General features: G+C 60.6%; 1 protein-coding gene and 1 non-coding gene across 5 annotated transcripts; one reads left to right on the forward strand and one right to left on the reverse strand.

Moving 5' to 3' along the window:
* Positions 1-1,438: 1,438 nt before the first annotated feature.
* GMEB2 (glucocorticoid modulatory element binding protein 2) lies at positions 1,439-26,631 on the reverse strand. Of its 4 annotated transcripts, none has more exons than XM_039864820.1 (11): positions 26,578-26,626; positions 24,524-24,698; positions 19,677-19,865; positions 13,936-14,033; positions 13,256-13,383; positions 9,056-9,159; positions 7,100-7,257; positions 5,126-5,197; positions 4,749-4,886; positions 4,369-4,491; positions 1,439-3,925 (listed from the first exon to the last, which is right to left on the reverse strand). In XM_039864820.1, the coding sequence occupies exons 3-11, from the start codon at positions 19,805-19,807 to the stop codon at positions 3,267-3,269; spliced, it is 1,611 nt and encodes a 536-aa protein (XP_039720754.1). In that variant the 5' UTR covers positions 19,808-19,865; positions 24,524-24,698; positions 26,578-26,626; the 3' UTR covers positions 1,439-3,266. The 4 variants fall into 4 exon arrangements, with proteins under 4 accessions (XP_039720754.1, XP_039720755.1, XP_039720756.1 ...); XM_039864821.1 differs by lacking the exon at positions 26,578-26,626 and adding an exon at positions 26,120-26,279; XM_039864822.1 differs by lacking the exon at positions 24,524-24,698 and having other exon boundaries at positions 26,578-26,631.
* Positions 23,303-23,421, forward strand: LOC120604240 (5S ribosomal RNA). The gene has a single exon (XR_005653275.1). It is a non-coding gene; the product is annotated as a 5S ribosomal RNA (ribosomal RNA).
* Positions 26,632-26,687: the final 56 nt, after the last annotated feature.

Here is a 26,687-nt window from a genome sequence, read left to right on the forward strand (position 1 = left end):
CGCCCCCGGGCTCAGCTCTGGACCTTTCTGTTTGGCTGTCCAGCCAGAGGCTGCCAGAACCAGGGCACAGCTGGCGCCCCCCACGCCGAGCCCGCAGTGTGGGTCGTGGCTTGGGAGGAGGAAATGTGTCCTGCCCCCACTGGTCCGCGTGCTGAAGGCAAGGGGCCCCCTCTGCAGCAAGTGAGGCGCCCGCCCACGCGCCCCACCCCCTGCATGGTCCACCCCTCCTGCAGGGTGTCCGCGGGCTTCTCAGAGTTTGGGGGCGCCGCTGCCCAAACTCGAGACCCCCCTCAGGCACGTTCCCTTGCACCTCTGACTACGGCAACCACCCTGCTCTGGCCTCGGGCCCACCCCTCCCTGCTGCCTGCTCTCCACGCATGGTCTCTCTTGGCCACCCAAGAGCTGACCCTGCCCACGGCACCCCCATGCTCTCTGCCCTGGGGAGGGCTGTGCCCCTCATCGATGCCCCACGACAACACACTCAGGCAGGAGCCTTGTGCCTTGGTCAGAGGAGGTGACATTCAACCGTGCCCACCGAGTGGATGTCCCCAGAGCAGGCACCAGCACCAGCCACTCCACAGCTGAAGATGCCACCCGGGCTGCAGGGCCCTCCTACCCGGCCCCGCCAAGAACACAGGCGAGGAGGCAGCCAGGCGTGGCTGGGGCTTTCCTCCTGAGCCACGAGGAGCCTCCACAGCATCTTTAGTGGGTGGTGTGGCAGTGTGGCGGGCGAGACACCTACGAACCCACAGGCGAACCCACAGCCTCTGCGGTCATCAGCCCCGAGGGTCAAGACGCTGTCAGTGCCCTATGTTGTCCGGCTTCCAGCTCAGGGCCGGAGAAAGGCAGATGTGCTCACTCCCAAAGCCAGCTGGACGCCCCTTCCCGAGAGCCGCGTGGGCCTGGGCCTGCCCTCGGCCCCGCCGCTTCCCCCGCCCCCACGGCAAGCCCCCGCTTGCCTTGTCAGGGTTGGAAGGGGGTGACCCTGGAGGTGGAGGACAGTGCAGGGGGCCTGGGCAGGGAGACCTGCAGGTCTGGGTACCAACTGGGGGTGGGGACACAGCACAGAGAGGGCGGGCCACCCCCGGCCAGACTTCCAGGGAGTTGGCCCACTTGCCGGTGCTGCCACCCTCCTGACAAGTGGCTCCATGTCCCTCTGTGGACCGGGGGTTGTCAGCCTGGCTACACAAATCTCCGGGCTCCTCGTACTCAGGCCACAGACCTCAGCAAGGGGCTCTCTCCAAGCTGCCACGTGGCCAGCTAAACCTGACCCCACTCAAGCACACACGGGGGGAAGGATGCACCCGCTGTCGTTGGGAGGACGGTTTTGTTGGGGACAGCAGATGGACCTTGGACCCCAGACCACACCTCCACCAGAGCCGGTGTCAGAGGGAGCGCGTGAGCCTGCACGACCTGCATCACGAGAAGCAGACCCGAATTATGAAAAACTGTTTATTTTAACTCCAAGTACTGAGCAGATATCTGTAAAACATACAAAGTAGAACTCAGATGCTCCCGCCTCCAGGCTGCCTCTGAGCACCGGTGAGAAAAAGCCACTCCATTCGCCTTCCCAGGACCAAGCGGCCCAGGACAGAGTGTTCTGCCCCCAGGGCTGGAGGGGGGGAGGCTCCGCCTGCAGAGCTGGCTGGGGTTTCCTGAAGCTGGTGGCCCGTCCCCGCACCCCGGGTCCCTGCTAGCACAGATGTCCAAAGCCGCCGGGCTGTGGGGCTGGGGGCAGTCCTGAAGCTGCACGAGGCTGTGTGTGTGGCTGAGTTTAACGCTCCCCCAGTGGCCCGTGGTCGGTGCACAGTGCAGCAGCTGGAAGGGCACGCACGGCATGCTGCGCCAAGGACAGCACGCGGCTTCCTGTGGGGAATGCGCTGGGGGGCCACGCCTTCGAGGCCACACTGCCGCACCGAACAGGACTCAGGACTTAGTCAAGATGCACTTAAAAAACGACACAACAGGAAAATAAACACCGCACTGAAACCAGCGGGCGTGACAACCACCACCGAAAAGGTAACAGAGAAAACAGACACCCTCAGCAGCTTGAAGTCGGGGCGAGGCCTGCTGAGCTGGGTCTGGGGCACTTGATGGACAGACGGACGGACGGAGCCCAGTGCCCTCCAAAGTGCGAGGGGGCCTCCCCCTGGGTCCTAAGCAGGCTGCAGGACAGGCGGGCCCTGGGACCCCGCAGCCTGCTGGAGACGCCCGGGATCTGCAGTCAGCCCGGCCTGGTCCTCCTCCAACTGCAGAAGCCTGGCTCGAGGTCAGCCCTGAGCGAGCAGGGGTCCCCGCCGTGACGACACTGCCCTGGAACGCCAGTGCAGCCCTGCCTCCACCGGGGGTCCTGGGGCCAGGCCGTCACGCTGTCACGTGGCCCCCCAGCAGCGTGGGCACAGGGGCCCTCGGCAGCCCGCGTCCGAGGGTGCATCCCCACCCTCCAGGCTTGTTCTGTTGATACCCCCGCCCAGGATGGGACAGAAGCCCAGGGCCACGCCCCCTGTGCGGCCCAAGAGGCTGGCTCAGTGCTGGGGGCTCCCAGCCCCAGCGACAGGGCCTCTAGCCCCCGTCACCATCACACAGGCTGTCGCAACAGCCGTTCTGTACAAAACACTCCGGAACCTGAGCAGACTCCAGAAGCCTAGGCACTCAGCATTGTTCGGATTGAAAATGCTATGATTTGACCCTTCCTACTGAACCACTCTGAACACGCCGCAGGCAGGGAGACAGGGAGCGCGTGCTGCAGGGGCCCCTGGGCCCCTCTGCTCAGGCGGGCACCCCCCGTCTGCACCCCAGGCCCCAGGCTGACCTGCCGCACCTGTCACAGCTGTTCTGGGGGTGGGGCGGCAGCGTGCCGGCCGTGCTACACCTACAGAAAACTGCGGGAAGAAACCAAATCCATAGGATCCATGGCTTTCCACACTTGGGGACAGTCCCCAAGACATGTGCTAGTGACGTGACCCCGCTGCGCAGGATGCTGTGGGCCCGCTCCCCGGCGCTGCTTCGCGCCCCCGGCTGCGCCGAGGCCTCTGCGAGCTCCCGCCTGGCTCCTGACCCGGCCCAACGTAAACAGTATCGGTAAGCAACAGGGGGAAAGTGTATTTCCCAAGAAAAAAGGGGGAGGAAGTTCGGAACTCGCAGGTCAGCGTCACAGGTTGCTGTCACCTTCGATCCCTTTCCTCTTCTGGTGGGTTTTGGCGGGTCCTCTCTTTGGTTCAGCAGCTGCGCTCCCTGCCCATGAGGGGCCTCACCTCCGCCAGCAGCTACTTGTGCTCACGGCCCTCTGCCATGGCGGCCACCTCAATGGTGGCCGAATGTTCCTCGGGTCCCGGGGCGGCCACGGCACTTTCCACGGCCCCCGTGGGCACTGTCACAATGGTGCTGCCCCCGGGTGACACCTGGGCCACGTTCTGCAGGGTGGGGCCCAGGCCTGGCAAGGTGAGCAGCTGCAGCGGGCTCACCACCTTGACCACAGTGCTGCCGTCCTGCATGGCGGCCGTGCTCAGCACCGTGAGGCTGGGCGCGTCTGGATGGATCTCCACCGTGCCTGGGAAGGCGGTGCCTGGTGACGCCAGCACCGTGTAGCCCCCAAGCAGTGGCGAGGCCGGGGAGCTGGCAGGAGTGGCCTGCGGAGGGCCCTTTCCCAGCATCGGGGAGGGCAGGGCGGACACCACTTTGCCGAGCGGCACGCCAGTCAGTGGGGAGACAGGCATGCCTGGGCTGAGGGTGAGCTGGGCGGACTGGCCGAGCATCTGGGAGGCGATGGCGGCCGGCCCGGACGTGGCCCTCGCGAGCCGGGGCCGCTTCACGGGGGGCGGCAAGGACACGGGGGTCAGCGTCATGAGCACGTTGCTGAGGTGCTGGGACTTGTGCTTCAGCTCCTTGGCCCGTCGGCGGTGCTCGTCACACTGCTGCTCCAGCGCTGCGGGGTGAGGCGCAGCGTCAGACCCCACCCGCCCGCCCAGAGGGGGCCGCCCCCACGGCGTGCGCCACCTCGAAGGCCCCGTCACTTCCCGACACCGATCGGCCACGTGGCAGGGAGGGGGGCTGCGTGACCCGTTAAGGTAAAAGCGGGTCACAGCAGCACCTGTCACCCGCCCGCCGCCGCCCGCCCTGCAGGGAGACACTGAGGGGCCACAGAAACGGGCTCGGGGCTCAGTCTCTGCTGCTTTCTCACGAGTGACTGCACTGAGTCTCAGAAACTCAGGACAGGCAGCTGTCAGGGCCACACGGTGGTCTGAGCGTCACTGCCCCTGCGGTCAGTGCTCAGCATCTGCCCATCCCGCCTCCACACAGGCTCTGCCTCTGCAGGTCTCAGAAAGAGCTGTCCACGCTGCAGGGACCAGGGACCTGGGCCCCACGCACCTGCCAGGTCGCGGGCGTATTGCTCTCGCGAGCGGTCCATCTGGCACTTGTGGCTGGCCAGCACCTTCTTCACCAGGTCCAGCATGCCAAAGTTCTGCACGACATTGTTGAGCAGGATGGCGTCTGAGGGGCGAGATGGCTGCGGTGAGGACGGCCAGGTCGCAGAATGTGCGAGGCCTGCTCCCCGCCAGCTTGGCCTCGCTGCCAGTGCCCAACCCACAGCCCGGGAGGGCTGGAGGGAGCAGGGCTCGCTGCCCACCCCTGCAGAAGCAGCTGGGCTCAGCCTGGAGCCACAGGGAGCAGGCTGCACCCTCTGGTCCTGAAGGAGCCAAGCACCCCGGCCCGGCAACAGCGGAAGAGGCCCCAAGGGCCTGTCTCACCTCGGAGCTGCAGGGGCGGGTCCTGGACCCTCTGCTGCAGGCCCTTCATGGTCTCCACTAGCTCCTGGTGGAACTCCTGGATGACCTCGTCCAGCAGGCCAGCATCCTTGAGCCCTCGCCAGAAGGCAAAGGTGTCATCTGTGGGAGGAGGGAGAGGCTCAGGGAGCAGGAAGTCCTGCCCGGCCCGCCACGGGCTTCTCACCACAGGGAGCAGAGAACTGCTGGGGGCCAGAGCTCGGGGGCCAGCAATGCCCCCGCCGAGCTGAGCCCGAGCAGGCCGGCGATCGGCCAGGCCGGACGAGCTCTTGCACTGCCCCTTCTTACACGAGGACCCGGCCAGGCCCCCGCCCAGGAGCAGCCCGCGAGAAAGCCCGCACCTCCAACAGTCGTGGTCCAGTCACTGGGGTCCTCGCACGTCTCGATGGTGATGGTTGCGGAAGACCCGTTCACTGCAACCGAGATACAGCGGTGAGCATCGCGGCCGGCTGGCCCGGGCCCTCCCCGGCACCGGTGCAGGCCTCCGTGGCCCCAGCCAGGACCAGCGCACGTGCTCGTCGTCCTGAACTGACTTAACCGATGGACCACAGGCATCTCAAACACGCACGAGGAAACTAACACAGCCCCGAGCCCAGCCCCCGGTTCCGAGTGCTCAGTGCTGCGCTCTGCTCGTCAGCTGGACGTCAGGGCCATGGGCCACCTTTCCACCTGGCTGGCACCCCACGTGCAAGAGCCTGGGGTCACTGCTGCTCACGGGGTCTGCGCCCTGGGTTTCTCCCCCTTCTCACATCTGTCTCGTCGACACTACTGTACGCCTCAGTGTCTGTTTCTAATCGTCTAAAGAGGTGGGACTTCAGAAAGGCATAAGCTGTCACTCAGGCTCCAGTGCCTGCAGCACACAATTGTGGATAAAGTGGCATCTGGCCATTTGTAGCTGTTTTTGATAGAGACCTGGCTTCACAGAGACCTGGCTGAAAAACAAGCCTTGTGACCGGGTGACGTCTGCATAAGCTTTTCAACCTTAGGGTGAAACTCTCGTTCACCGTCGTGCACGTCCGACAAAGACGTCGTGCTGGGGGTGCTGCCTGCCGGGAATAACTTGGGCCCCAAACAGCTGTTCTTCACAGTCTGGGCCCACACAGGTTATCTGACTGGCCACACAATAGGGCTCCGGCTGAAGAACCACCACCCAGAGAAGTCACAGTAAACAACAGACCTGTCCGCACCACGAAAAGACAGCGGAATCCAAGGGACTAAATCCTAGACCAGGCACCCCAGATTGACCTTTGTACGGCAGAGCAGAGCGCCTGGACCCAATCACCCGAGGAGGCCCCATCCTCACGAGAGCTCCGGCCCAGCGGGAGTGGGGTGCACGTCGGATGTGTCTGGGGGTGTTTTGCGGTGACCCAGCCCCTCCCCACACTGCCTGTGCCATCTGAGGAGCCTGGGACTCTGGTCCAGAAAGAAGCCGAAGGGCCCGGGCCCTACTCGCCTGGGTGACGAAAGCTGACAGGTCCAGCCTTCCGACCACCAGCACCTGTGTGCCCCTGGAGATTCTCGGAAAGCCTCCAAACTGACCGGCGTCAGCACTGCAGCCCGCCCGCCACTCAGGGTGCAGGGGGCACCTCCGGGCAGACGACGGGACCTCACTGCTGCCCCCAGCCTCCCTCTCCTTCCTTTAAGGACAGGCTGAGGTCCCTCGACTGGCCACCATCTGGTCAGCATCAAGGACAGTCCCTGGCTACACGACAGCATACGCAGACTGACCCTGGGCAGTGATAGCGTAGGGACGATGCCAGGGAAATCGCTAGAAATGCGACACCACGAAACCACGAGCAGGTGACGTGAGGAGAGATCCTGGGACCTAAGCTCACTCTGATTTCTGCATCCCGTGAGCTGTGGTGGCTCCTGAGATGCTCTGTCCTACTGTGATCAGTGATGTCAACATGGAAGAGCGTCACGATCGTGCCTGTCAGCACCCAAGTGGCAGGAACATGCAGGCCGAGCGGGTGCTGCGGGAGGGACAGGCTCCACCGGGGTGCGCCACGGGGGAGGACATGTGGGTGGGGATGGGGGGGCAGGTCCCTGCCAGTCAAAGCTGGCGGTGGGTATGGCGTTCAGTTAGCATCCCTCAATGCTCCCCCACATGGGAGCGCCCGCGTTTCACACTAAAAGTGGTTTCAGAACAAGCACTTGGGTCTCCCCGTCCAGGAACGCAGCAACTCAGCCCACCTTCCTTGCTGAGGAGCAAGGTGCTCTGGCACCGAGGGCCCAGAGCTGCAGGGCGCATCAAACCCCTGCCCGCCTGGCCCAGCCGGGGAGTGGGCTGGGGGCCCGGTGGGTGTGGCACATACCATCAGCCGTGGCGGGCGTGAGCGGGAGGAACTCGGCGGACGTGGGGCTGCTCAGGGACACACGGGCTCCTGAGAGGTCGATCTTGGTGCTGCGACAGGTATTGGAACAGACCTTGTCGTGCTGGTAGAAGTCCAGCTCCCCGGAGTCCATGATCTTCCTGTGTGGCAAGGACGGGGGCGTCACGTGCGCACGGCCACGGCCTCTGTGTGCACAACTGGACCCAGAAACGCCCCGCTCGCCCCCAGTAGCACATCCTCAGGCCCCCAGAGGGAGAGTGGGAGGGAGGCCTGAGCTCCCAGGAGGGGTGACGGAGGCTGTGTCCCCAGGAGGCTCCAGACAGGCCTCTCCAACAGCCTGGCACAGGCTGTCTCAGACCCTGTGGGGACACCTCAGTAGGCGTGCGGCTCTGACTGTGGGAAGCCAGGCCGCAGCCACCGGTGCAGGAGGGAGCGACGAGGCCCCGGGGGCAGATCCTGCTAACAAAGGCGTCAGAGGCAGCACACACCCAGAAACAGAGGCGACAAACCCGCCAGGAGGCCTGCACCTCTGCCTTCCCACCGCAAACGCCACCGGGAAGGGCTCAGAAGGCTCCACGCGTCCCCGCCTCCCTGGCTGGCCTCTCCCAGAGGAATGGCCTGTTGCCTTCCCACAGCTGTGCCACCTGGACACTTTCTAAATCTGAGGGCCCCGTTCATGGGCAGGTGTAGGAAGAAGCCGCAGGCACTGCGGGAGGGGACCGCCTACTCCTGAGGGAAGGCGGACGGCTGCCGGCTGGCGCCTGGCCCTGGGCGGCTGCCTCAGACCCAGGTGCTGGCCCACGAGGAGACTGAGCGGGGCCGCAGGCAGGCTCCAGGCGAGGGTGTCATCGTGGCAGCCGCAGGCACCCAAGGGTAGCAGGAGCTGCTGCTCCCCAGAAAGGGCGTGGAAGAGAGCAGCTCGCCTGCAGCGGAGCGCCTGACCCTGCTCACGGTCTCCGGAGGACAGCGGCAGGGGCACGGGGGGAGCATGCAGGGGGCGGGAGTGGCCCAAGGGGGGAGCCCCCACCAAATCAGGAGGGGCAGTCACCGGCAAAGCTGGAAGGTCACACATTCCTCAGCAGGGGCATAACACTTCCTGCTCCATAGGTGATGGGGGTCAGAGGCCCTCTGTGACAGGCCACCCCCGGAATGCCCAAGCAGCGGGCACCGGTCCCCATGCACAGCAGTGAGAGGCCGCCTGTAGCTGACTTCCCGGGATCCTGGATCTGCCACCTGGGCGTCCGTGGCTCCCACACGGTCCAGTCAGAGTTGGCAGGGAAGGAGGTCTGAGGACAAAGCGGGCCCTTCACCAAGAACCTGGCACTGATGAGGGCCAGTGGCGGGCGTGGGCCCTGCACAGCCGAGCCTAATCACAGACGAGACAGGCTAGGGTCCAGACCGAGACTGCTGGAAACTCAGCGGAACGCTAAGCCGAGGAGACGGGACCCTCGCCATGAGACCAGCCATGCCAGAGAGGCCAGTGTCCGGGCAGCTGGCCAGATGGACACGCGCTGCGGGCCAAAAGAAGTGGGCTCTTGACCCACACGCCTGGGCCTGGGGACGGTGGTGGGAGGTGCGGGTGCACGCCCGGGGGCGGGACACTGCCCGCGGCGACCTGGGGGCTCTGCCGTGAGGGCACAGTGAGGTGGCCGGAGGCTGCACCAGCAGTGGGGCCCAACAGCAGCCTGGCCGCCTGCCTGCTGTGCACACTGCACCCCACCGTCACCATCTCACTGTGACTATCGCAAGTGCCTCCTGCTGAGAACTGGTGAAAATCGAAACGAGACAACAGAAGCTCCTACACTCGGGGGGGCGGGCGGCACACGATGGCAGGGGTGTGGGCAGTGCAGCCTGGGATGGTGGCAGCTCCCCCCATGTTCCAACGTGCCTCCTCTCCAAGACCTCACCTGTGCAGCCCTGCCCGCCGCCGCCGCCCACCTGAGCATGATGCCGTTCATGCGGATGGCCCTCTTCCAGTCCTTCAGGGTGGACTTGCCGGCCAGGTGCACGAACTCCTTTGGGCTGATGACGTGCTGGTCGTACTGCAGGAAGCACAGCGGGCTGGGTCAGGACGCAGACGCCCACAGCCTCTGCGCCCACCTGAACTTTGTCCGAGCCCACCCGGGAAGGGGCGCAGGACAGAGCGGGGCACCTGCACGGTGCCGCGGGGTCGCTCCCAATGCGACACCTAGGCTTCAGCCAGCAGATCTGGTAGAAGAGGGAATGGCCTGCACCGGGGCCGGGTGAGGGGGGCGGGAAGCTGGCTTCTGGTGTCAGCAGCAGGTGGCCAGCACTGCCCCCGAGGCCAGGGAGGGAGCTGAGCAGGCAGCTGTCCCTCCAGGCACACGCCCAGGGCCCAGGGAGAACGAGGGGCCCCACCACTCAGAAGGATGTGGCACTCTCTCTCAAGTGGAACTCGGCAGATGTTAGGTGTGACTTCCTCCACAGCACGTTACAGAAAAATAACACAAGATGTGGCACGGAGGATCTGAGTGTCCCCTTTGCCACCCGTCCCACTCCTAACACCACCCTTCGGTGCAGGAGCGCTCGGCAAATGTCATTTCCAAGTCAGGGACCGGCCCTCTGTGCTCAGAGGTTCTCCACTGCCGGAGCTCAGATGGCCTGAGAAGGGGATGAGTCCTATTCCATCTTCATAGACCAGCAGTTATTGGAACCAAAGAACCAAAGGAAACTGCGTTTGCCCAGAAATCACTGCGTGAGCCCGGGATTCGGCAGAGACAGAGGGAAGCATTCCCGGGGGCCTGCATGGCCATGGGCCCCCACTCCCTGCCGTCACTGTCAGGTCTAACGGGCACCTCGGGCCTGTGCCTGTCGGATGTGGTCGGCCGTGGCACACACAACCTGGGGACTCCTGAGGGTGGCAGCACTGTCCCTAACTCCCGGAGCACGTACCTTCTTCTCCCTGAGTCCGAGGGCTGAGGGGGTCACAGCCCGGCAGGCGGAGTCAGAGCCTCTCCGCCTCCTACCAGCAGGAAGTTCTCGGCGGGCCTGCCTCTGCACCCTCGGATCTGCACACCTGACCCGCCCCGGCCGCCACCTGACAGTCCACCCTCCCCGAGTGCTGTCATCCTTGCTTCTTGCCTTCACTTGGTTGCTCTCCCCATGCCCGATTTCCTTCTCCCAGCCAGGAAGCTGCATCTACCCTTATGGGGGACACCGCGTGCCCGGGGCTGAGTCCAGAGCTGTGTGGTCTCACTCGGACCTCTCCCAGCCATGCGGCCACGCACTTGACCCTTTCTAGAATCTCGCTGAGACGTGACATTGTCACATTCCAGCTTCCTCTACTCTTCACGCCTTCCTCCACCTAGACTCCTGCCTGGATCGCCTTCCCTCTCTGCCCGAAACACTGTTCTCACGATATCCCTCAGGATGACTTGCTGGTGGCAAACGCAGTTGTGTCTGAAAACGTCTTCACGTCTCCCCAGTTTTCAAAGCTGACCTCCCCGTCGCAGGTGTTCCCGCACAAGACACAGACCCAGGGGCCACAGGGCACCGCTGCCGGTCCCCACCCCAGTGCTGGCCGCTCCCGGTTACTCACAAGGTCTTTCCCCCCACTCTGCTCATCTGTGGTGTCACCTATGATAAACCCTGTGTCTCCGGGTTCTGCTATCATTTCAAACCTACAGGACAAGTGCAAGAACAGCACAAAGTGCTCGACGCCCCCGGCGCCCACGTCCGGCCCTCGCGTCCTCCTCCACTGTGAGCCCGCACCTATCCCTCGCTGAGCTGTTGAGGCGAAGTGCGGGCATCAGGCCCTGGCCCTCAGCACGGCAGGTCCTTGAATAACGTCCTCACTGTGGCACTGACGGGAAGTTGGCTCCCGTGAGGGCCGCTGTCTGTGCGGAGCCTGCATTTCTCCCGCGTCCGTGGGTTCCCTCCGCCCACCACGGATGTGCCTGTTCAGTGAATCGGCGTGTGGGTGGCCCCACAGTGGACAGACGTCCTGTCCAGGGTGGGTCGCCCTGCGCCCTGAGCTGCCAGGATGGGCTCTGGCCACACATGACCCAGAACCTGGTCAGCAGGTAAGAAAACAGTGATCTGACTTGTTTCCCCAACGTGTGTAGCGCTCGCCGGGGCCCAGCGTCTGCATCAGAAGCGTCTGTGTCTTAGGAAGTCAGTGGTGTCTGGTGACCAGAAATGCACCACAGGAAGTGAGCACCCGTTCAAGGCAATCAGCATCGTGCGCCGCTTCCCTGAGCCAGTCCCTAGCCCGCTGTTGCCGAGGCTACGGGTGGACTCTCTGCGCTTCCTCCCTGTCTCCTGAGAACAAGTTTCTCTTACGTGCCCAGGACGACTCTCGACAACCGGAAACGATCCACGTGTTGTCTGACCCGGAGGCAATACTCAGGCTCCCGTGTCAACAACCGTGTTCCCAGATACGGATGTAGCCCAGATGGTGCTGCGCCCGCCGTCCGTCCCCACGCCCTGGAACCAGACCGGCTCTAGCCACCCGTCGTCCTAAGCGCAACGTTTCTGGCCAATTCTGCTGTGGACCGTCCCTCAGAGTTTGCTGTTTCCTCTCGAGGACGACTGGAACGCCTCCCACGCGATCGGGAGACGGCGACGGCCCGTGCCGACACTGCCGCCCAAGCGGGGCCGTCCACCAACTTCCCACTGCGCTCCCTGGTTTCCTCGTGATCACCAGGGGACTCGGGGGCCAGGCGGGCACCGGGCCCATCGCTCCGTGTCTGCGCACCAGCTTTCTCACATGGCAGCTACAGGTGGAAGCGACACAAACGTGCCGCCACGACGTGGCCTCGCAGACCCTGATCCCACGTGAGTCACAACCCAGACTGCCGCTCAGCACCTGACGTCTGGCTGTCCCTTCTGTCCCTTCTGGAGCGGCGGAAGGCCCGGGGCTTCCGGGGCGCGGCGGTCTGGGCGCAGGCTGGGCCCCCAGGCCTGGGCCGCCTCTCCTCCACCACAGAAGCCCCAGCGCAGGCTCTCGCAGCCGGAACACACACCTCGCGGCGCTTCCGTTTTGCCTCTATCTGGGGTCCTCTTCTGGACTATTTCTCTGCCTCTATCTCCCCACCCGCTACCCCTTCCTCCCCGGTGCCTAACGTGTGAAGCCTGTCCGCTAACGGTTCAATTTTAATCGTTTTTTCACTTGTAGCTTGTTTTTTCTAAATCTGCTTATGCTTTACTCACATTCGATCCTCTTTTTTACTTCTTGAAGTAAATTAAAGTCGATGATTTTACACTCTGCGGCTCCGAGTGCCCCCGCCTGAGGCATCCGGGTCTGTCTGTGCTGTCGGTTTGTGTGCGCACACTCAGGTGCTTTGCATCCTTGCGTGCTCAGGGGTCTGTTTTGCTATGAACTGCTTCCACTTGGGGACTCTGCAGAGATTATCTGAACCTCCGACAAGAGCTTTTTGTCTGCCTGTCAGACTCTTCGGGGCCACCATCCAGCCACCACCTATAGCTAAGCTCTCGGCTTAAGGTTCAGGCCGCACAGGCCACACGGAACCCTTCGAGGGGCCCCCTGAACTGCGTGCTAAGCTGTAGGCGTGAGTTCCCTCGTCTGGGGGCAGAGCGGGGCTGGGAGCAGCGTGACTGGTGGTTCACCTGAACACCAGGAGAAGAGAACTTCGTGAGCAACAGCGTTCCCGGGGACAGTCCCTGCTCCCGACACAGCTCAGGGGCAGCTTGGGCTTCACCTCGACCTCAGCCCACAAGGCGGGGAAACCTGGCATCGGACCGAGGCTGTGCCAGCAAACCCCTCCAGACGCCACCTGCACTTGGGCTCTGGGCCTATTTCTTCCTTTTCACCAGCTTAAGAAGCATCTGGAAGATGCTTTATGAAATACTTTCACCGGCATTTGGGGCTGTTTTTGGCACAAGATGAATCTGACCTACCACGTTGCCGTTCACCTCGTTCCAGGCGGAGGACCGCGTCTTCCCAAAGCAAACCTCTCACCCAGCTTCCTGCCCAGCGGTCACCGTCCGTGACGTGAGCAGAGCTCTCGCCCAGCCTCGCCCGCAGCGACAGCCCTGTCCAGCCTTGGAGGCCCCTTCTCTGCTCTCCCGAGCGCACGGTTCCTGCCTGCTGACTGCGGGGTGGGCAGCCAGCCCATGAGGCGCCCCGCAGCCCTGCACGTGGCGCCCGGCCCTCACCTGAACACACTTCACGTTGATGCCGGGGCACACGAACTTCCTCCAGATCAGGTTGGCTCTGCTGTCTCCGCAGGTGATGGGGTACACGATCTCAGCCTCCAGGTTCTCCTCCTCTTCAGCCATCTTCACTTCTCACAGGCGTATTGGCAGGAGAAGGGTTAAAACAGAAAATCAGTGACGACCTCTCCAGAGCACTTCCCGCGAGAGCCCGAAGGACCACCGGCCTGGACGCTGGGATTAAGGGCCAGGTAGGACCAAGACGGGACCAAGGCGAGCAGCGAGCCGCAGCGCTGCCAGTCAGAGTCCAGGGGACCCCCACGACCAGTCTAACAGAGTGACACCGGCATGATTACGTGACACTGGGGGTCGACTTAAGGACATAAACTCAAACTTTACTTGGAATAACCGGAGCAGCTCATTCATAACGTTCTGAAGAATTCTGAGACCTTTAACGTGAAAGGTCACACAGAATTTTCACCACCATCCACTGACAGTCGAGGTACGTCGGGCTGTAAAACTGGGGCTCCACTCCCCGCCCCCCACCATAGGCGGGGCTGGGCCGCTACACCCGCCCAGGAGGATCCCGGAGCCTGACCCCGCCGCTGGGCCACGGGTGTCTCCAGATCAGAAGGCAGTCCCCTTGGGCCAAGCGCACGTGGAGCCGCCGGTGGGCGCCCTACCTAGCACGGCCTCCTTGAGCTGCGAGGACGCTGTGAAGGCAGCAGCCGCAGCGGCCGCCGCGTTCTCTGTCTCCATGTTGTCTTCACTCAGGTCGCCCCTGGAAGAGCGGGGGGGTAGGGGAGACACTGACGGGCTGGGGACAGCAGGCCTCGCGCATTCTGCCGCCAGCGGCCATGCCAGTCGGGGGGCCGTGCACTGACGGTCACTGCAGCCAGCCGGCGTTTCTCCAGGTGGCCCGCCAGCTCACGGCTGCATCTCAGGCGCACAGCAGCAGCGGCTCGCGACTCCGGCATGGCGCTCGTGTGGAGGCACCCAACGCCAAAGCCCACCCCGCTTTCTCGGGAAAGTTCTTTGTTTCGACTTCAAACAGTTACAGAAACTACCAAGAAACGTAAAATATTAGAAAAAAGGAAAAAAGAATCACCCATGGCCTAACCTCGTCTCACACCGAAATAAGTTACGAATGTAAATGTGAAAGGCAAAAACGCAGAAGTGTTAAAAGGAAAAACAGGACAGTTTTTTTTTTTTAAAACGTTTTTCTTCCAAGATTTTTTTTAATTGAGGTGCTCCCCGCGAGTACCCACCTGGCACTACACACTATTGTTGACCGTGCACCCCATGCTGTGCTCTACGCCCTGAGATTGTGTTCTAGCTACTAATTTGTACTTCTTCATCCCTTCACCAAAAAGGACAACTTTAAAAATAGTTTCAAAGTGGTGAAAGGTTTTCTTATAAGATACAAAACCTAGATATAAAAGACGATAAACTTGCCTTAGAAAAAAATAAAACCTTCTGTGCAGAGGGAAAAACCCTCATACACAATTCTTTGTAAAGAGACCTGGGCGGACTGTACACCACACAGGAAGGCAACAGCTCGCTTCCTGATGTGACACAAAGGGCCCCCAAGGACCCACGTGACGGCCCAGAGGCCCACGGGAAACTCAGGCCAGGCTGCGGCCAACTCACCTTCACCAGCGCTGTCTGCGGAAAGCCGCGTGATGCGGCGAGGGTGGTCTGTCCTCAGCCCAGCACGCACAGCCCTTCGAGCCAGGCACCCCCTCCAGCAGCTAACTGCACAGAGCACAGCCGCGTGCAGCCACGTGCAGGGCGGTCTGGAATGCGGGGTGCTGGGCCAGGCAGGGTCCGGGTGGGGGTCCCCAGGTGAGCTCGCCTCCTGACCCGAGAGCCCAACACTGTCAGGAATGGCTCGTGGCGTCCACCCCCTCCCTCAGTAAATACTCGAGGCCCTCCAGGAACCAGCCTGGGGACGAGGACCCAGTCCCGACTGGGAGGAGCAGGCACACTCCTCCGTCACCTGGGCCGTCACCCGTCCTGGGACACCGAGCCGGGAAACACTGAGCAAGAGTCGGCGCGGAAGGCGTGCGGGAACCCCCGCAGCACGGGGGTGCAAGGGCGGAGGGCAGCTGGAGGGACAGGAAGCCTCGGATGCTGAGCCAGCAGCCAGGGGGTCGGCTCTGTTGGAGAGACCACTGGGTGGTGTGGCGGGGGCTCGGCCAGGACAGGAGACGGCTGAGACTGCGGGCGAGAGGCTTCCGAGTGGGACCCTCGGTGGCCAAGGGCACGGTGGGCTCATAACAGGCTTGGAGCAGTTGTGGGCTGCAGCTGGTGCCTGACCGGGGGACTCTGAGGCACAATTCACCTGTGGAAGGCTCAGACCCCAGCAGCAGCAGGGGAAGGCCACCGGGGCACCCTGAGGTCCGTTTAGTCCCTGCCCCCATGGACAGCCACCGTCCCAACTCCTAGCACCACAGAGCCGTGTCCAGCCTCTGAACTTCCTGCAGACAGCCCCAGGGGTCTGGCCCTCGCTCAGCAGGTCTGTGAGGCCCACTCCATGGTGACACCATCGCTCGGTCCCTCTCAGCAGGTGTCTGTCCCAGTGGGCCTGCCACGCAGGGAGCTCAGGGCTGGGCCCAGGCGTGGGGTTATGGTGAAGCCCAGGTTGCACAGGGGACCCAGGAAGAGGAGGGACCCAGGCAAGGCGACGTGAGCCTGCCTGAGCCTGAGGGCCGGCACCCAAGCAGCAGCGGGGACGGCAAGGCTCAGGGGAGAGGCTGCCCCGGCAACAGTGTGCCAGGTGCACTGGCTATGGGACACCGGGACCTGCTGGGCCCCTGGGGAGCATCCCGAGGGCTGGCGGGTAGGGGCAGAAGCAGCAGCAAACGCGAAGGCTCGGAGGGAGGGTCAGGGTGGAGGAGCCCACAGAGAAGACAGCGGGGCACCCAACAGGGACGCCTGGGGCGCCGGGTCTGAGGCTTTTCCCCTCCCCCTCCCCCCACAGGGCCGTACCTGCACTGTGCCCCCAGGCCATCTGTCCCAACCAGCCTCCTGCCCTGGGTGGAGGTCAGGACGCTGCCCTGGCACAGCGCCCCCTCCACGTCCCCAAGGCCTTTCTCGCCTCCAAGCGGCTCAGAAATGAGCACTGGCCAGAAACACCAGGGGCAGACACGAGGGCACACGACGGCCACTTCCCTAAGGCACACGTTGGTGGGACTGCTGGCCACCCACAAAACACCACTCCTCCGTCCCCAGCCGCCGGCGTGCCCATTGCCACGGCAGCATGCTGGGCGCAGGCAGCCCAGGGGCTTCGGACCAGGGCCGCCCCAGACATCCGGCCAGAGGCTGCGCCCACAGTCTCTTCTTAAGCGTGCAGCGAGGGGAGCTCTCGGCCCCCAGCAGGCAGGGAGACAGCAGAACTGCCCACGGGGGGCCTCCAGGTCGTGGACAAGGAGCCTGCGCCAGCAGCCCGCTGCATGTCTCCTTTCCCTTGGACCTGGTCCGTGACCGCGGCACGCAGCCAGGCCCCCGGAGCCAGCCTTGCTGCCCCACACCTGCTGTGGATGCTTCTGCCATAGAGACACCAGGCAAGTGTCCCGGGAGGTGGGAGGCACATACAAAGCACCCGCGGCCACCCTAGCTCGTGCCCTAGGCAGCCTGGCGAGGGCCCGCAGACCGCCTGCTGGGCTAGCCCACGAGTCCGAGGCGGGCCAAGCACATGTTGCTCGGGGCTCTCAGTTCAAGGTGGTTAAAAGCAAGTGTCACTGCCATAAAAGCTCCGGAAGCAAGCGTGCTACCACATCGTCCTGGGAGGCGGCCAGGCGCCGGTCAGCAGGGCAGCTGGAGCGGCAGCAGCTGTCACAGGCAGGAAAAGGGACCCTGGCTGTGCGGGGAAGAACCACCAGCCCGAGTGTAAGCCAGGGCTACAGAGAAGGGGAAAGCCCGGGACCTAGGGCTTCCTCAGGGCTCAGGCAGAAAGCAGAAGGTGTCCCCTGGCTTGGCGAGGGGCAGGCGCTGACGGGCGAGGAGAGGGAGACCGCCACCCCGTGGTGTGCAGAGCTATAGGGAGCATGAGAGTCAAACTGGTCTGTGCCTAGTCCCTCCGGGCAAAAGATTTTCAAGATAAGAAACGGCCTCAGGATAAAAACCAAATCAAGATCCTCAGGTTTCAGGCCAGCCTGGCCAACGCACTGAGCCCCCAGGGTGCAGCCCTGTAGCAGCCTGTGCCCGGAGCAGAGAGGGGCCCCCCAAAGCGCTGTGATGACAAAGGTGCAGGTTGCTAACCAGGGCATCTCATCTGAGTGACTGGAGGGGAGCGGTGGGGGCGGCAAAGGCTCTGGCCCAATGTTCCATGAGCCTTGGAGCTTTCTGCGTCTGCGCCGTGTCTAACAAGCTCTAAAGAAAGAAGCGCTCGCACGTCACGTGCACACAGGACGACCGGAAGGGTCTCTGCGCAGGGATCAGCTGTAATAGCTTCTGCGTACTAGGGATACAGTCTGCTTTTAGTTTCTAATCTTCCATCACTTACATTCTGTAATAACAGATCCTCGTTTTCAACTTTAAAAAACCTTCTGTAAACTTTCCAGCAAAATGGCAAATTAAGTGTGGGATGATGTGACAACTGACCCAATGGATGCCCCAAGCCCCTGAACCCAGAGACCTGGGAGCACCAGGTGCCTCTGGAACAGGTGTGAGAGGGGTCAGAAGACTTGGCTGAAAGCTGGGAGTGAGCAGCTCCCCCCAGATGCCCCGCCCTGCTCATGCAGTCCCTGTCCCCAGCCCCGCCCCACAGAGGAAAAGCTGCCCTGCCCACAGGACCCCGAGCACAGCTGCGGCAGGCAGTGTCCTCACGGGGAGGGGCACAGACAGCCCAAGCCTGCTGGACAACGAGACACGTCCTGCCCAGGCCCAGCTCCCAAGACACCAACAGCAGGAGCTTGCCCTCCGGGAAAGGGTGGGAGCCAGGCTGTGGGCTGAACTGGCCCCAGTACACCGAAACCCGGATCCCCAGTGTGACTGCACCTGCAGATGGGGTCGCTAGCAGAGCAGGGTGAAATGAGGTCATGAGGACAGGCCCCGCTCTGGCAAGACTGTGGCCTTAAAAGACGAGGATGAGAGCTCGCTCTCCCCGCCAAGTGAGGACCCGGAGGGGTGGTGGCCCCTGCCAGCCCAGAAGTGCTCACTAGGACCCAGCCTGGCAGACCCTGGCCCCGACTCCAGCCAGAACTGTGAGAAATCAAGTATGTCCAGTGAAAGCCGCCCGCCTGTGGCACGCTACGGCAGCCCACATCAACAAGACAGGTGTCTTCCGGGGTCTGGCCGGCCCAGACAGACCCCGTGACACTGACAGGGCTGAGTCGGTCACCCCGCAGGGACCCCCACCCTGCCGGCCGGGCCCACGGGGCCGGAGTGCCTCACGGCAGTGGCAGCATGGGAGCCCCTCGCAGCGCCCAGGGCACCAGGTGGGCGCAGTCTGTGCATGGCAGGCCAGCCCCAGCCCACGGGCGTCAGAGGGCACTGCGGAGCATGTGGGCGGGGGACGCTGGTGTCAGTGTCTGGAACCCTGGCCACAGAGGCACACATACGAGGCTCAGAGAAGAACCGAGCTAGGAAAATCCAATTAGAAGGTGCTGCGTGTCCCCAGCTCGGTCATGTGCCGTCAGTGAAGCAGGTGACGAAACCAGAAACTGAACAAAGAGCCCACATCCTGCACGCTGCCTGCAGGCGGGCGGGTGGAGCACGGCCCAGAGCAGAGCATGGCACGGTAGTGAGGACAAGTCCCCAGGCCGGGCACGCCACGTGGCAGCTGCCAGCAGGCTGTGCAAAGCACTGAGAACCCAGGGTCCTGTGGGCCAGGCCCTGGTCAAGCACCTTCCTCCAAAGTCCTATCGAGACAGGGAAAAGGCCGCAGCTCAGCTCTGCAGAGGCGACAAGCGGAGGTCATTCTGAACAGGCCACCCAGATGACTGAGCAAAGACACCCGGCAGGGAGGCCTGCCCCAGCCACCGCCCCCCCGGGCAGTCCTTCCTGAGAGCACAGAGGCGGCAGGCAGTGCAGGGCGGGGCCGCTCTGCCACCACACGGCAGGCCCGTCTATGGAGATGGCAAGAGGGGGCCAGCAGTGAGCTCGAGTGCCAGCTGCCAACTGAGAGTCTACTTGGCCGTCCCCACGAGCCGTGTCGCATCACTGGCTCTTCGACTCCATGTGAAAACACAGTCCCAACCGTCTGTGCCCACATCTGACCAGAAGAGAAACCACCAGGTACTTCCGGCAGCGGACTGCGGTGACGCGGGGACAAGGGCAGACGAGCCTTTGCTGCGATGCCCCACCTGCTCCACCTGCTCCCTGGAGTCCGCGTGCAGGAAGGGTAACCGAGACGCGCCTGAAGCCCCCACGCGGCCCGCCGCCTGCCAGGCCCGGCCCCGAGGGCAGAGCCCACCCTCACCCGTGAGCAGCCAGGTTGGTGGTCACCAGCACCGTCTTCACCTCCTCCACACCGCTGCCGTCCACCGCGGTGTCAGGCGTCGTCACCACCACCACCTCCTCCATGTGCACACTCACGTCCGGGGTCGCCATGCTTCAGCGGAAGAGGACGCCCAGGACGAAGAGCGTCACTCCACGAGGGTTCCAAGTCCTGGAGGGCACAACAAGGCAGAGCACAGGGTTAAAGTAGGTGCTCACGTCTGCACAGCATCTTTAAGTATCGCCAAAGATCCGTCCTTCGGTCCCAGCACACGAAATGACAGCAGAAGGGCTGTGCCCAGGAGGCTGCTCTGGCAAGGACGTGGTGAGCACTACCATCGTCCCGCTGCAAGAGCTAAGGTCCCCGAGGAACCAGGCGCCTGAGACCTCAGTGGCCACGGCAGGGGCATGGAAGGAGGCCAGAGTCCCAGCAGACCCCCTGCAGCTGGGTTTCCCTTGTCACTCGTCCCTCTGTGTCCCCTGGCCAGAACTGAGAAGCAGCCGCATCCCAGAGCTGTGCACAGGAAGCGCTCGTAAACAAATCCTGCCCCTGGTCTGGGGAAACGGAGGGAAACCCACACAGCCACTCCGGGAAAAGCATCTGGACGTTTCTCAGAAAGTTATACGCTTATTGTGGGCTCCAACTATCCCACTCCTAAGTATTTGCCCAAGAGAAACGGAAACATGTTTACTCAAAACACCTGCACACACATTTAAACGACAGCTTTATTTTCAATTGTCAAAAACTGGAAACAATGCAAAAGACATTCGGCGGATGAACAGACAAGCAAAATATGGTCCATCCATAGGACAGAGTACAACTCAGAGATTCAAAAAACACCTGGGTGAACGTCCAGGGAACCGTGCCGAGAGCATCCATTTATACGAGGTTTTGCAAAAGACGAACCACAGTGATGGAGAAAAGTCAGCGGCTGCCGGGGCGGGAGAAGGGTGTACCCGAGAAAGGCGACCGGGGTGGGCGGGGCGGGCCCGTTCTGTGTGCTGATTGTGGAGCAGGCACGCAAATGTACACATGTTAAAACTCAAACAACTGTACACCAAAAAAAACACGAGAGTTTATTTTACCTTTTGCAAATCTTTTTTAAAAATTAAATTGGCACCAAAAGAAAAAAAACAAAACACGCCACTGCACTCTCACAGAAGTGGTCGGTTAGTGTTCCGATGAGGGCTCCAAGACTGCTTGCCAGGGTATGGGGACAGTCCCTTCACAAGCGGTGCTGGGAAATGCGTGTCCACGTGTAAAACAACACAGCTGGCTTCTTACCTCACACCACATACAAACATCAACAGAAAATGATCGCAGACCTAAACGTGAGAGCCAGTACTGTAAAACTCTAAGAGGAGAAAATCTTCATGACCTTGGACTAGACAATGATTTCTTCGCCATCCCACAAAAAACAGAGGCAACGAAAGAAAAAATAGATGAATGAGACTCCATTAAAATCAAAGACTACTGTGCATCAAAGGACACTCTCAAGGGAGTGAAAAGGCAACCTTCACAGTGGAAGAAAATATGTGCAAAGCGTCTGCCTGGTAAGACATAAACATCCAGAATATAAAAAGAACTCTTATAACTCAACAACAAAAAAAGACCCAATTTAAAACATGGGCAAAGGACATAGAATAGACAGTTCTCCAAAGAAGACATACAAATAGCCAATAAGCCCACGAGAAGATTCTCAACATCGCTGATCATTAGAGAAATGCAAATTAAAACTGTGAGATACCACTTCACACCCATGCAGAGGGTTAAAAAAAAAAAACACAAAAAAACAGAAAATAAGTGTTATCCAGACGTGGAGAAACTAGGACACTGTGTGCTGCTGGCAGACAAGTTAAACGGAGCAGCACTGTGGGAAGCGGCTGGGGCCCCTCAGAGAAGCCAACACGGACACCCCGCAGGACCTGGCGACCCACCTCTAGGAGTACATGGCCACAAGGCGTGAGAGCAGGACCAGCACAGATCCGCACAGCCACGCGACGCTGTCCACACAGACGAGAGCAAGCGGCTGCACACAATGCACCTCCACGCACGACGGAGGGTCATTCAGTCTTCGAAAGGAAGGGATGCCAACCCATGCTGCAGCACAGACGGACCTGGAGACCAGTACGCTCAATAAAATAAGGCAGACGTAAAGGGACAGATACTGTATGGTCCCACATGTGCGAATAACGGGAACACGAACAGTCCGATTCTGCAGACAGGAAGGAGAACAGAGGCGACCAGGGCCATGGAGGGAGTGGCGAGTGCGTGTTTGATGGGGACGAGGGTCAGTCCAGGAGACAGGAAGGCTCAGAGGATGGCGGTGGCTACACAGCATCTGCACAGCATCGTGAATGTGCGGAGCGGCACTGAGCCACACACCTCAAGATAAAATGGTAAACTTTATGTTATGTATATTTTGCCACAATTAAAGAAAAAACTGTTTTAATGCTATTAGCAGAGAATGACTAATTAGGACTAGATACAGACTAGAAAGTAGAGAAGATAAAAACTTGCTAACAAAGAAACATTTTCAGAACTTCGTTTTTATCATACTTATCAGTGTGCAAATGACGTCAGCTGCCCAGCACTGGAGGGAACAGTGAGATGTCCAAGGCAGGGCGGGGCCCCCCCAGAGGGAGGGAGCCCAGACCGTACTCGACGGGGGTGGAAGCTGTGCAGGCATCCACCCCCCACCCCGGCGCCCAGCATCTTCACAGTAACCAGCCTTCCGAGCCACACTGACCAGCCCCGATTCAGGGAACAACTACGAAGCGCGGCCTCCGGGGCGGAATCCCCGCCAGCTCGCACTCCACACTCCAGCCACCTCACATAGCACCCGAACTCTGCAGCAACCGCTGCTGGAGGGAGACAAGGCCAAGGACCCCGCGGCCAAGACTCAGTAGAACCTGTGGGCCGGCTCCTTCCTAGCTCGAAATGGGTCCCCAGACAACCCCTGGAGAAAGGGCCACAGGCAAGACAAATGGGAGACGAGAAAGGGCCATGATGTCCCTGGCCACTCATCGAAAATGACAGCACTCTTATCATTTACCCTTGACCCAGAAATGCAAGGGACCAAGAGACACGGGTGAGCTGAAGAGGGGATGGTGGTTAAACACGGCTAGGAAAGCAGGAATGCGTGCTTGCCAAGGAAGAGGCGAGGAGAACGCAGAAGAGACCGGCAGCCCCTGGTGTCCCTGTGGGAGCAGTGAGGGCCCTGCCGCCCACGGGGAGGGCCTGGGGAGACGCGGACGGGCCTGGGCGTGGAGGGCCGGGGACAGCTGGGGTCAGGACGCTCGGCCAGGAAACGCGCAGCAAGCTCAGCACGGAGAACTCGGGCCAGGTGCCGCACACCAGACGGGAGAGCTGCGCCTGGACGCGAGGGACAAGAACGCCGTCCCCCTGCCTTCGGAGGACATGGGGGACGAGTGAGGGGGGAAAAGCAGTGGAGAAGAGCAGGGGAAACTCAGATTTAAAAACCTCGGTGCTGGAGGCCCAACAAATAAAAACATCTCTAGGATGTGGTTCCAGAGTGGAGCGGTGAGCACGTCTGCTTCACACGCAGAAGGTCCGGGGTTCGCGCCCCAGCAGAGCCACAGTCCATAGTCTACGGCCAAGCCACCCTGAACGAGTCCGATCCCTTCTGATCTCGGAAGCTAAGCAGGGTCGGGCCTGGTTAGTACTTGGATGGGAGACCATCTAGGAAGACCAGGTGCTGTGGGCATTAATAATAATAATAATAAACCTCAGAACATTCTCAGAGGAGCTATTTACTCCTACTCCAGCTGAGACCTGGCAACCACTTGGACGCCTACACAGGGTGGGGCCGCCACCTGTGCCAGAGTCGCCAGGGTCTCCAAGGCTGTCTTCAGATGCTTTTTAGCCATAAAAGCTGCAATGATGAATTTGCTGACATTGACATACTGCATATTTCTAAAATATAAGTTTTGTGTTCTAGATTAAGGCTTTGAATCAAAGAGCTGCAAGCGAACACCAACAGTTCCCTCTAAAACCACGAACACAGTTCTGACCCACGGTGCTGAGCTCACAGGGGCCAGCTGCCTCACCGAGGTTCCTGCACTTTCGGTGGGGCTCTGCAGGGGCCACAAAAGTCCCACTTCAACTCAAAGCTGCAGAAAGGCAGGAAGTCACCCTGAAAGCCCTGTCCTCACCAAAAACTGAGTCCTGCCCCTCCAACGACAACTGTGTCATGTTTTCAAAACGACTCATACCAAAGTTATTTCACAGAAAATACAGTGAAGTTTAGATGCATCATCTTCATGATGGAGCCAAGACCCAAGCCCAGGTCTGATCCCAAAGCCTGGGTTCCTTACCAGTGCAGACTGAGCCCAATTAATTTAGAGGTTAGTAAGATATGAGGAAATATTTTTTAAAAAGCTTTCTTGGGCATAAACATACAAAAATAAGAAAAATGTTAGTATGAGGTCAGTTGTTTCAATTCAGAACCAGCTTTCCACATCTTCTTCAAGATCGCAAATATTTTCCTCTTGTGGACAAAAACAGGGTGCAGAAAGTGACCTCATAGAGGTCAGATCGTCAATCCCCACCTGGGCAGGTCGAGATGGGTGGTCAGGCCCAGGCCTGTCACTTCTTCAGGTAAAGGCTTCTCTCGCCTTCAGGAAGCCTGTCCACTGTTTCTGTGCAGCCAAGCTATCACCCCTTTGAAATGCCCCCTCCACGCCCCTCCTTCTAAAGTGAGACCACCCGCAAGACCCCTCCTTCTCTAGCGTGAGAGCCACAATCCTAAGGGTCCAGTAACCCCATCCCCACCCTGCTTCCTCCCATCTCCATGTGACAGTACTTACGTCCTTTCCTTAATTCCAAATGCAAAAAAAATGACAGAAAACTGTCATTTCTGGGAAGCATTTTTCTCTGTCTGGAAATCTTGTTTTCAGTCGTATCCTCTGCTTAGCTCAAATTATTATAAAAATTTTCTACAGGTTTGGCTGTTCTTACATCAGCACTGTAATAATAAGACCACTAGAAACACAGTGGAGATCGCATGTCAGTGGCCCACACCATTTCTTTGAGCCTCACAGTGTTTCAATATTTTTAATTAGTTGCCAACTTTTTCAAATTTTACAAGGTTCACATTAAAAAATGTTCGGATTTCCAGCTTCTCTTGAAAAATGTCAGAAGAGGCAAGTCCTGGAGGTGGCCCTCCTAGTCCTGCCTTTCCCCAAGAATCTGTGTCCCCGCCTGAGGGGGATCAGAGGTGCACCAGCTCTCCACTCAGCCAGGCTGCACCCAGCACCTTCGAGTGCAGCCCCCCACACAGAGGAATCTGTCTGGCGGCTCTGAAGATATCTGAGCAGCCTGCCCTTCCAGCTCAGGCATGAAACGGCTTATTGTTTTAAGGCCTAGGCTTGACAAGTTTTATGTGTTCTAAATTCACGGACACAGTTACATGTTTGCGCACATACATACAAATTCCTCCCTGTCCAGTATCTTCCCACAATTTTTAAGGTATACCCTATGAAGAAATAATTTCTGAACCAGCACTCTACTTATCTTGTTATATTCGGCGTTAACTTAATCCGTTTCAATTTTACCCGTAGTAAGACTGTGTTCTGTACTGTTGGTAGGAATGTCAGTCGCTGGAGCTACTACGCAAAACAGTATGGAGATTCCTCAAAAGACCAAAGATAAAACTGCCATGTGACCCTGCAACTCACTTCTGGGCGTTTATTTACCCAAAGAAAATGAAATGAGGATCTCTGAGACAGCCGTACCCCATGTTCACTGCAGCATGATTCACAAAAGCCCGCAATACAGAAGTCATGTAAATCAACGGCTGAGTGGATAGCAATATGGTATATACATGCTGTGGGAGTTCAAAAAGGAAAATCTGCCATTTGTGACCATGTGGATGAACCTGGAGGACACTATGCTAAGTGAAATGAGGCAGACACAGGACAAATACATGACTCCACTCACATAAGGAATCTGAAATAAAGTCAGAGAAACAGTGGAATGGTGGCTGCGGGTGGCGTTAGTCAAACGGTAGTTTCGGTTGTGCGGGGTGAGTGTGCCCTTGAGGCCTGCAGCACAGCGCCGGGACACTCCGAAGCTTGCGGAGAGGGCAGCTCTGACCGTGTTTTTATCACAAAATAGTAAGAGGGTGGGAGGAAACTTCTGGAGGTGATGGACATGATTACGGCCTACACTGTAATGGCTTCCCGTGCACGCTTATCTCCGAACTCAACGTGTATACATCAATTAAGTGCAGCTTTTTATGTGCAAAAAAAAGACTTATGTTATTGAAATTCATAGATGGGGTGTTAGCAAAGAAAGAGGAATTTGGATCGATGGAAAAGCCAACCCACTAAATGAATTATAAAGTTAACCGAGCATGTGACAGGCCATGCCTAGCGACGGGCCCATATGGATACAGTTCCTACCAAAGGGTCCATACTGCCAGGGTCCCCACTAATGGGTTCGAATTCACACGGCTCCCACGGGGCCCCGCGTCCACACACCAGCCCGGAGCCCTCACCCCGGGGTCGAGCCCACACGGGGCCCGCGTCCGCACCGCGGGCCGGCGCCCCCCCAGGGGCCGGGGCCCAGGCCCGGGCCGGGGCCCACACCCGGGGGCCCGCGTCCGCGACCGGGCCGGGGCCCACACCCGGAGGCCACCCACAGCGCCCGCCCGCCGCCTTCCGGCAAGATGGAGGCGGGCGCCGCCGCCGACGCCGCCTGACGCGGGCCCGTGACGCCCGTGACGCCCGCCGCGCGCCGCCGCCCCTCCCCCGCTCCCCTCCCCCCGCCGTAACGTCCTGACGCTCCGCAGGGACCCCTGACTGGACGGCGGCGCGCGGCGGAGCGGGAGGCCTCGCCGCGGGGGGCCGCGGGCGCTTACCTGGGCCGCGGCCGGGCCTGCGCGGGCGCCGGCGGGTGGGCGGGCGGCGGCGGGCGGCGGCGGGGACGGCGGCGGCGGCCGCGGGCTCCACTCCTTGTTGGGGATTCGGC

This window comes from Pteropus medius, unplaced genomic scaffold (assembly GCF_902729225.1).
Source record: "Pteropus medius unplaced genomic scaffold, Ma_sr-lr_union100, whole genome shotgun sequence".
In the NCBI taxonomy this organism is placed as follows: domain Eukaryota; kingdom Metazoa; phylum Chordata; class Mammalia; order Chiroptera; family Pteropodidae; genus Pteropus; species Pteropus medius.

Bases quoted from the DNA above. Each gene is read 5' to 3' on its own strand.
- GMEB2 (XM_039864822.1), bottom strand. From the start codon at position 19,807: ATGGCGACCCCGGACGTGAGTGTGCACATGGAGGAGGTGGTGGTGGTG. The intron at 13,384-13,935 runs GTAGGGCGCCCA...GCCTGTGAGAAG, and splicing joins GCTCAAGGAGGCCGTGCTAG to TGAAGATGGCTGAAGAGGAG. The intron at 9,160-13,255 runs GTGAGGGCCGGG...TGCTTCCTGCAG, and splicing joins TCAACGTGAAGTGTGTTCAG to TACGACCAGCACGTCATCAG.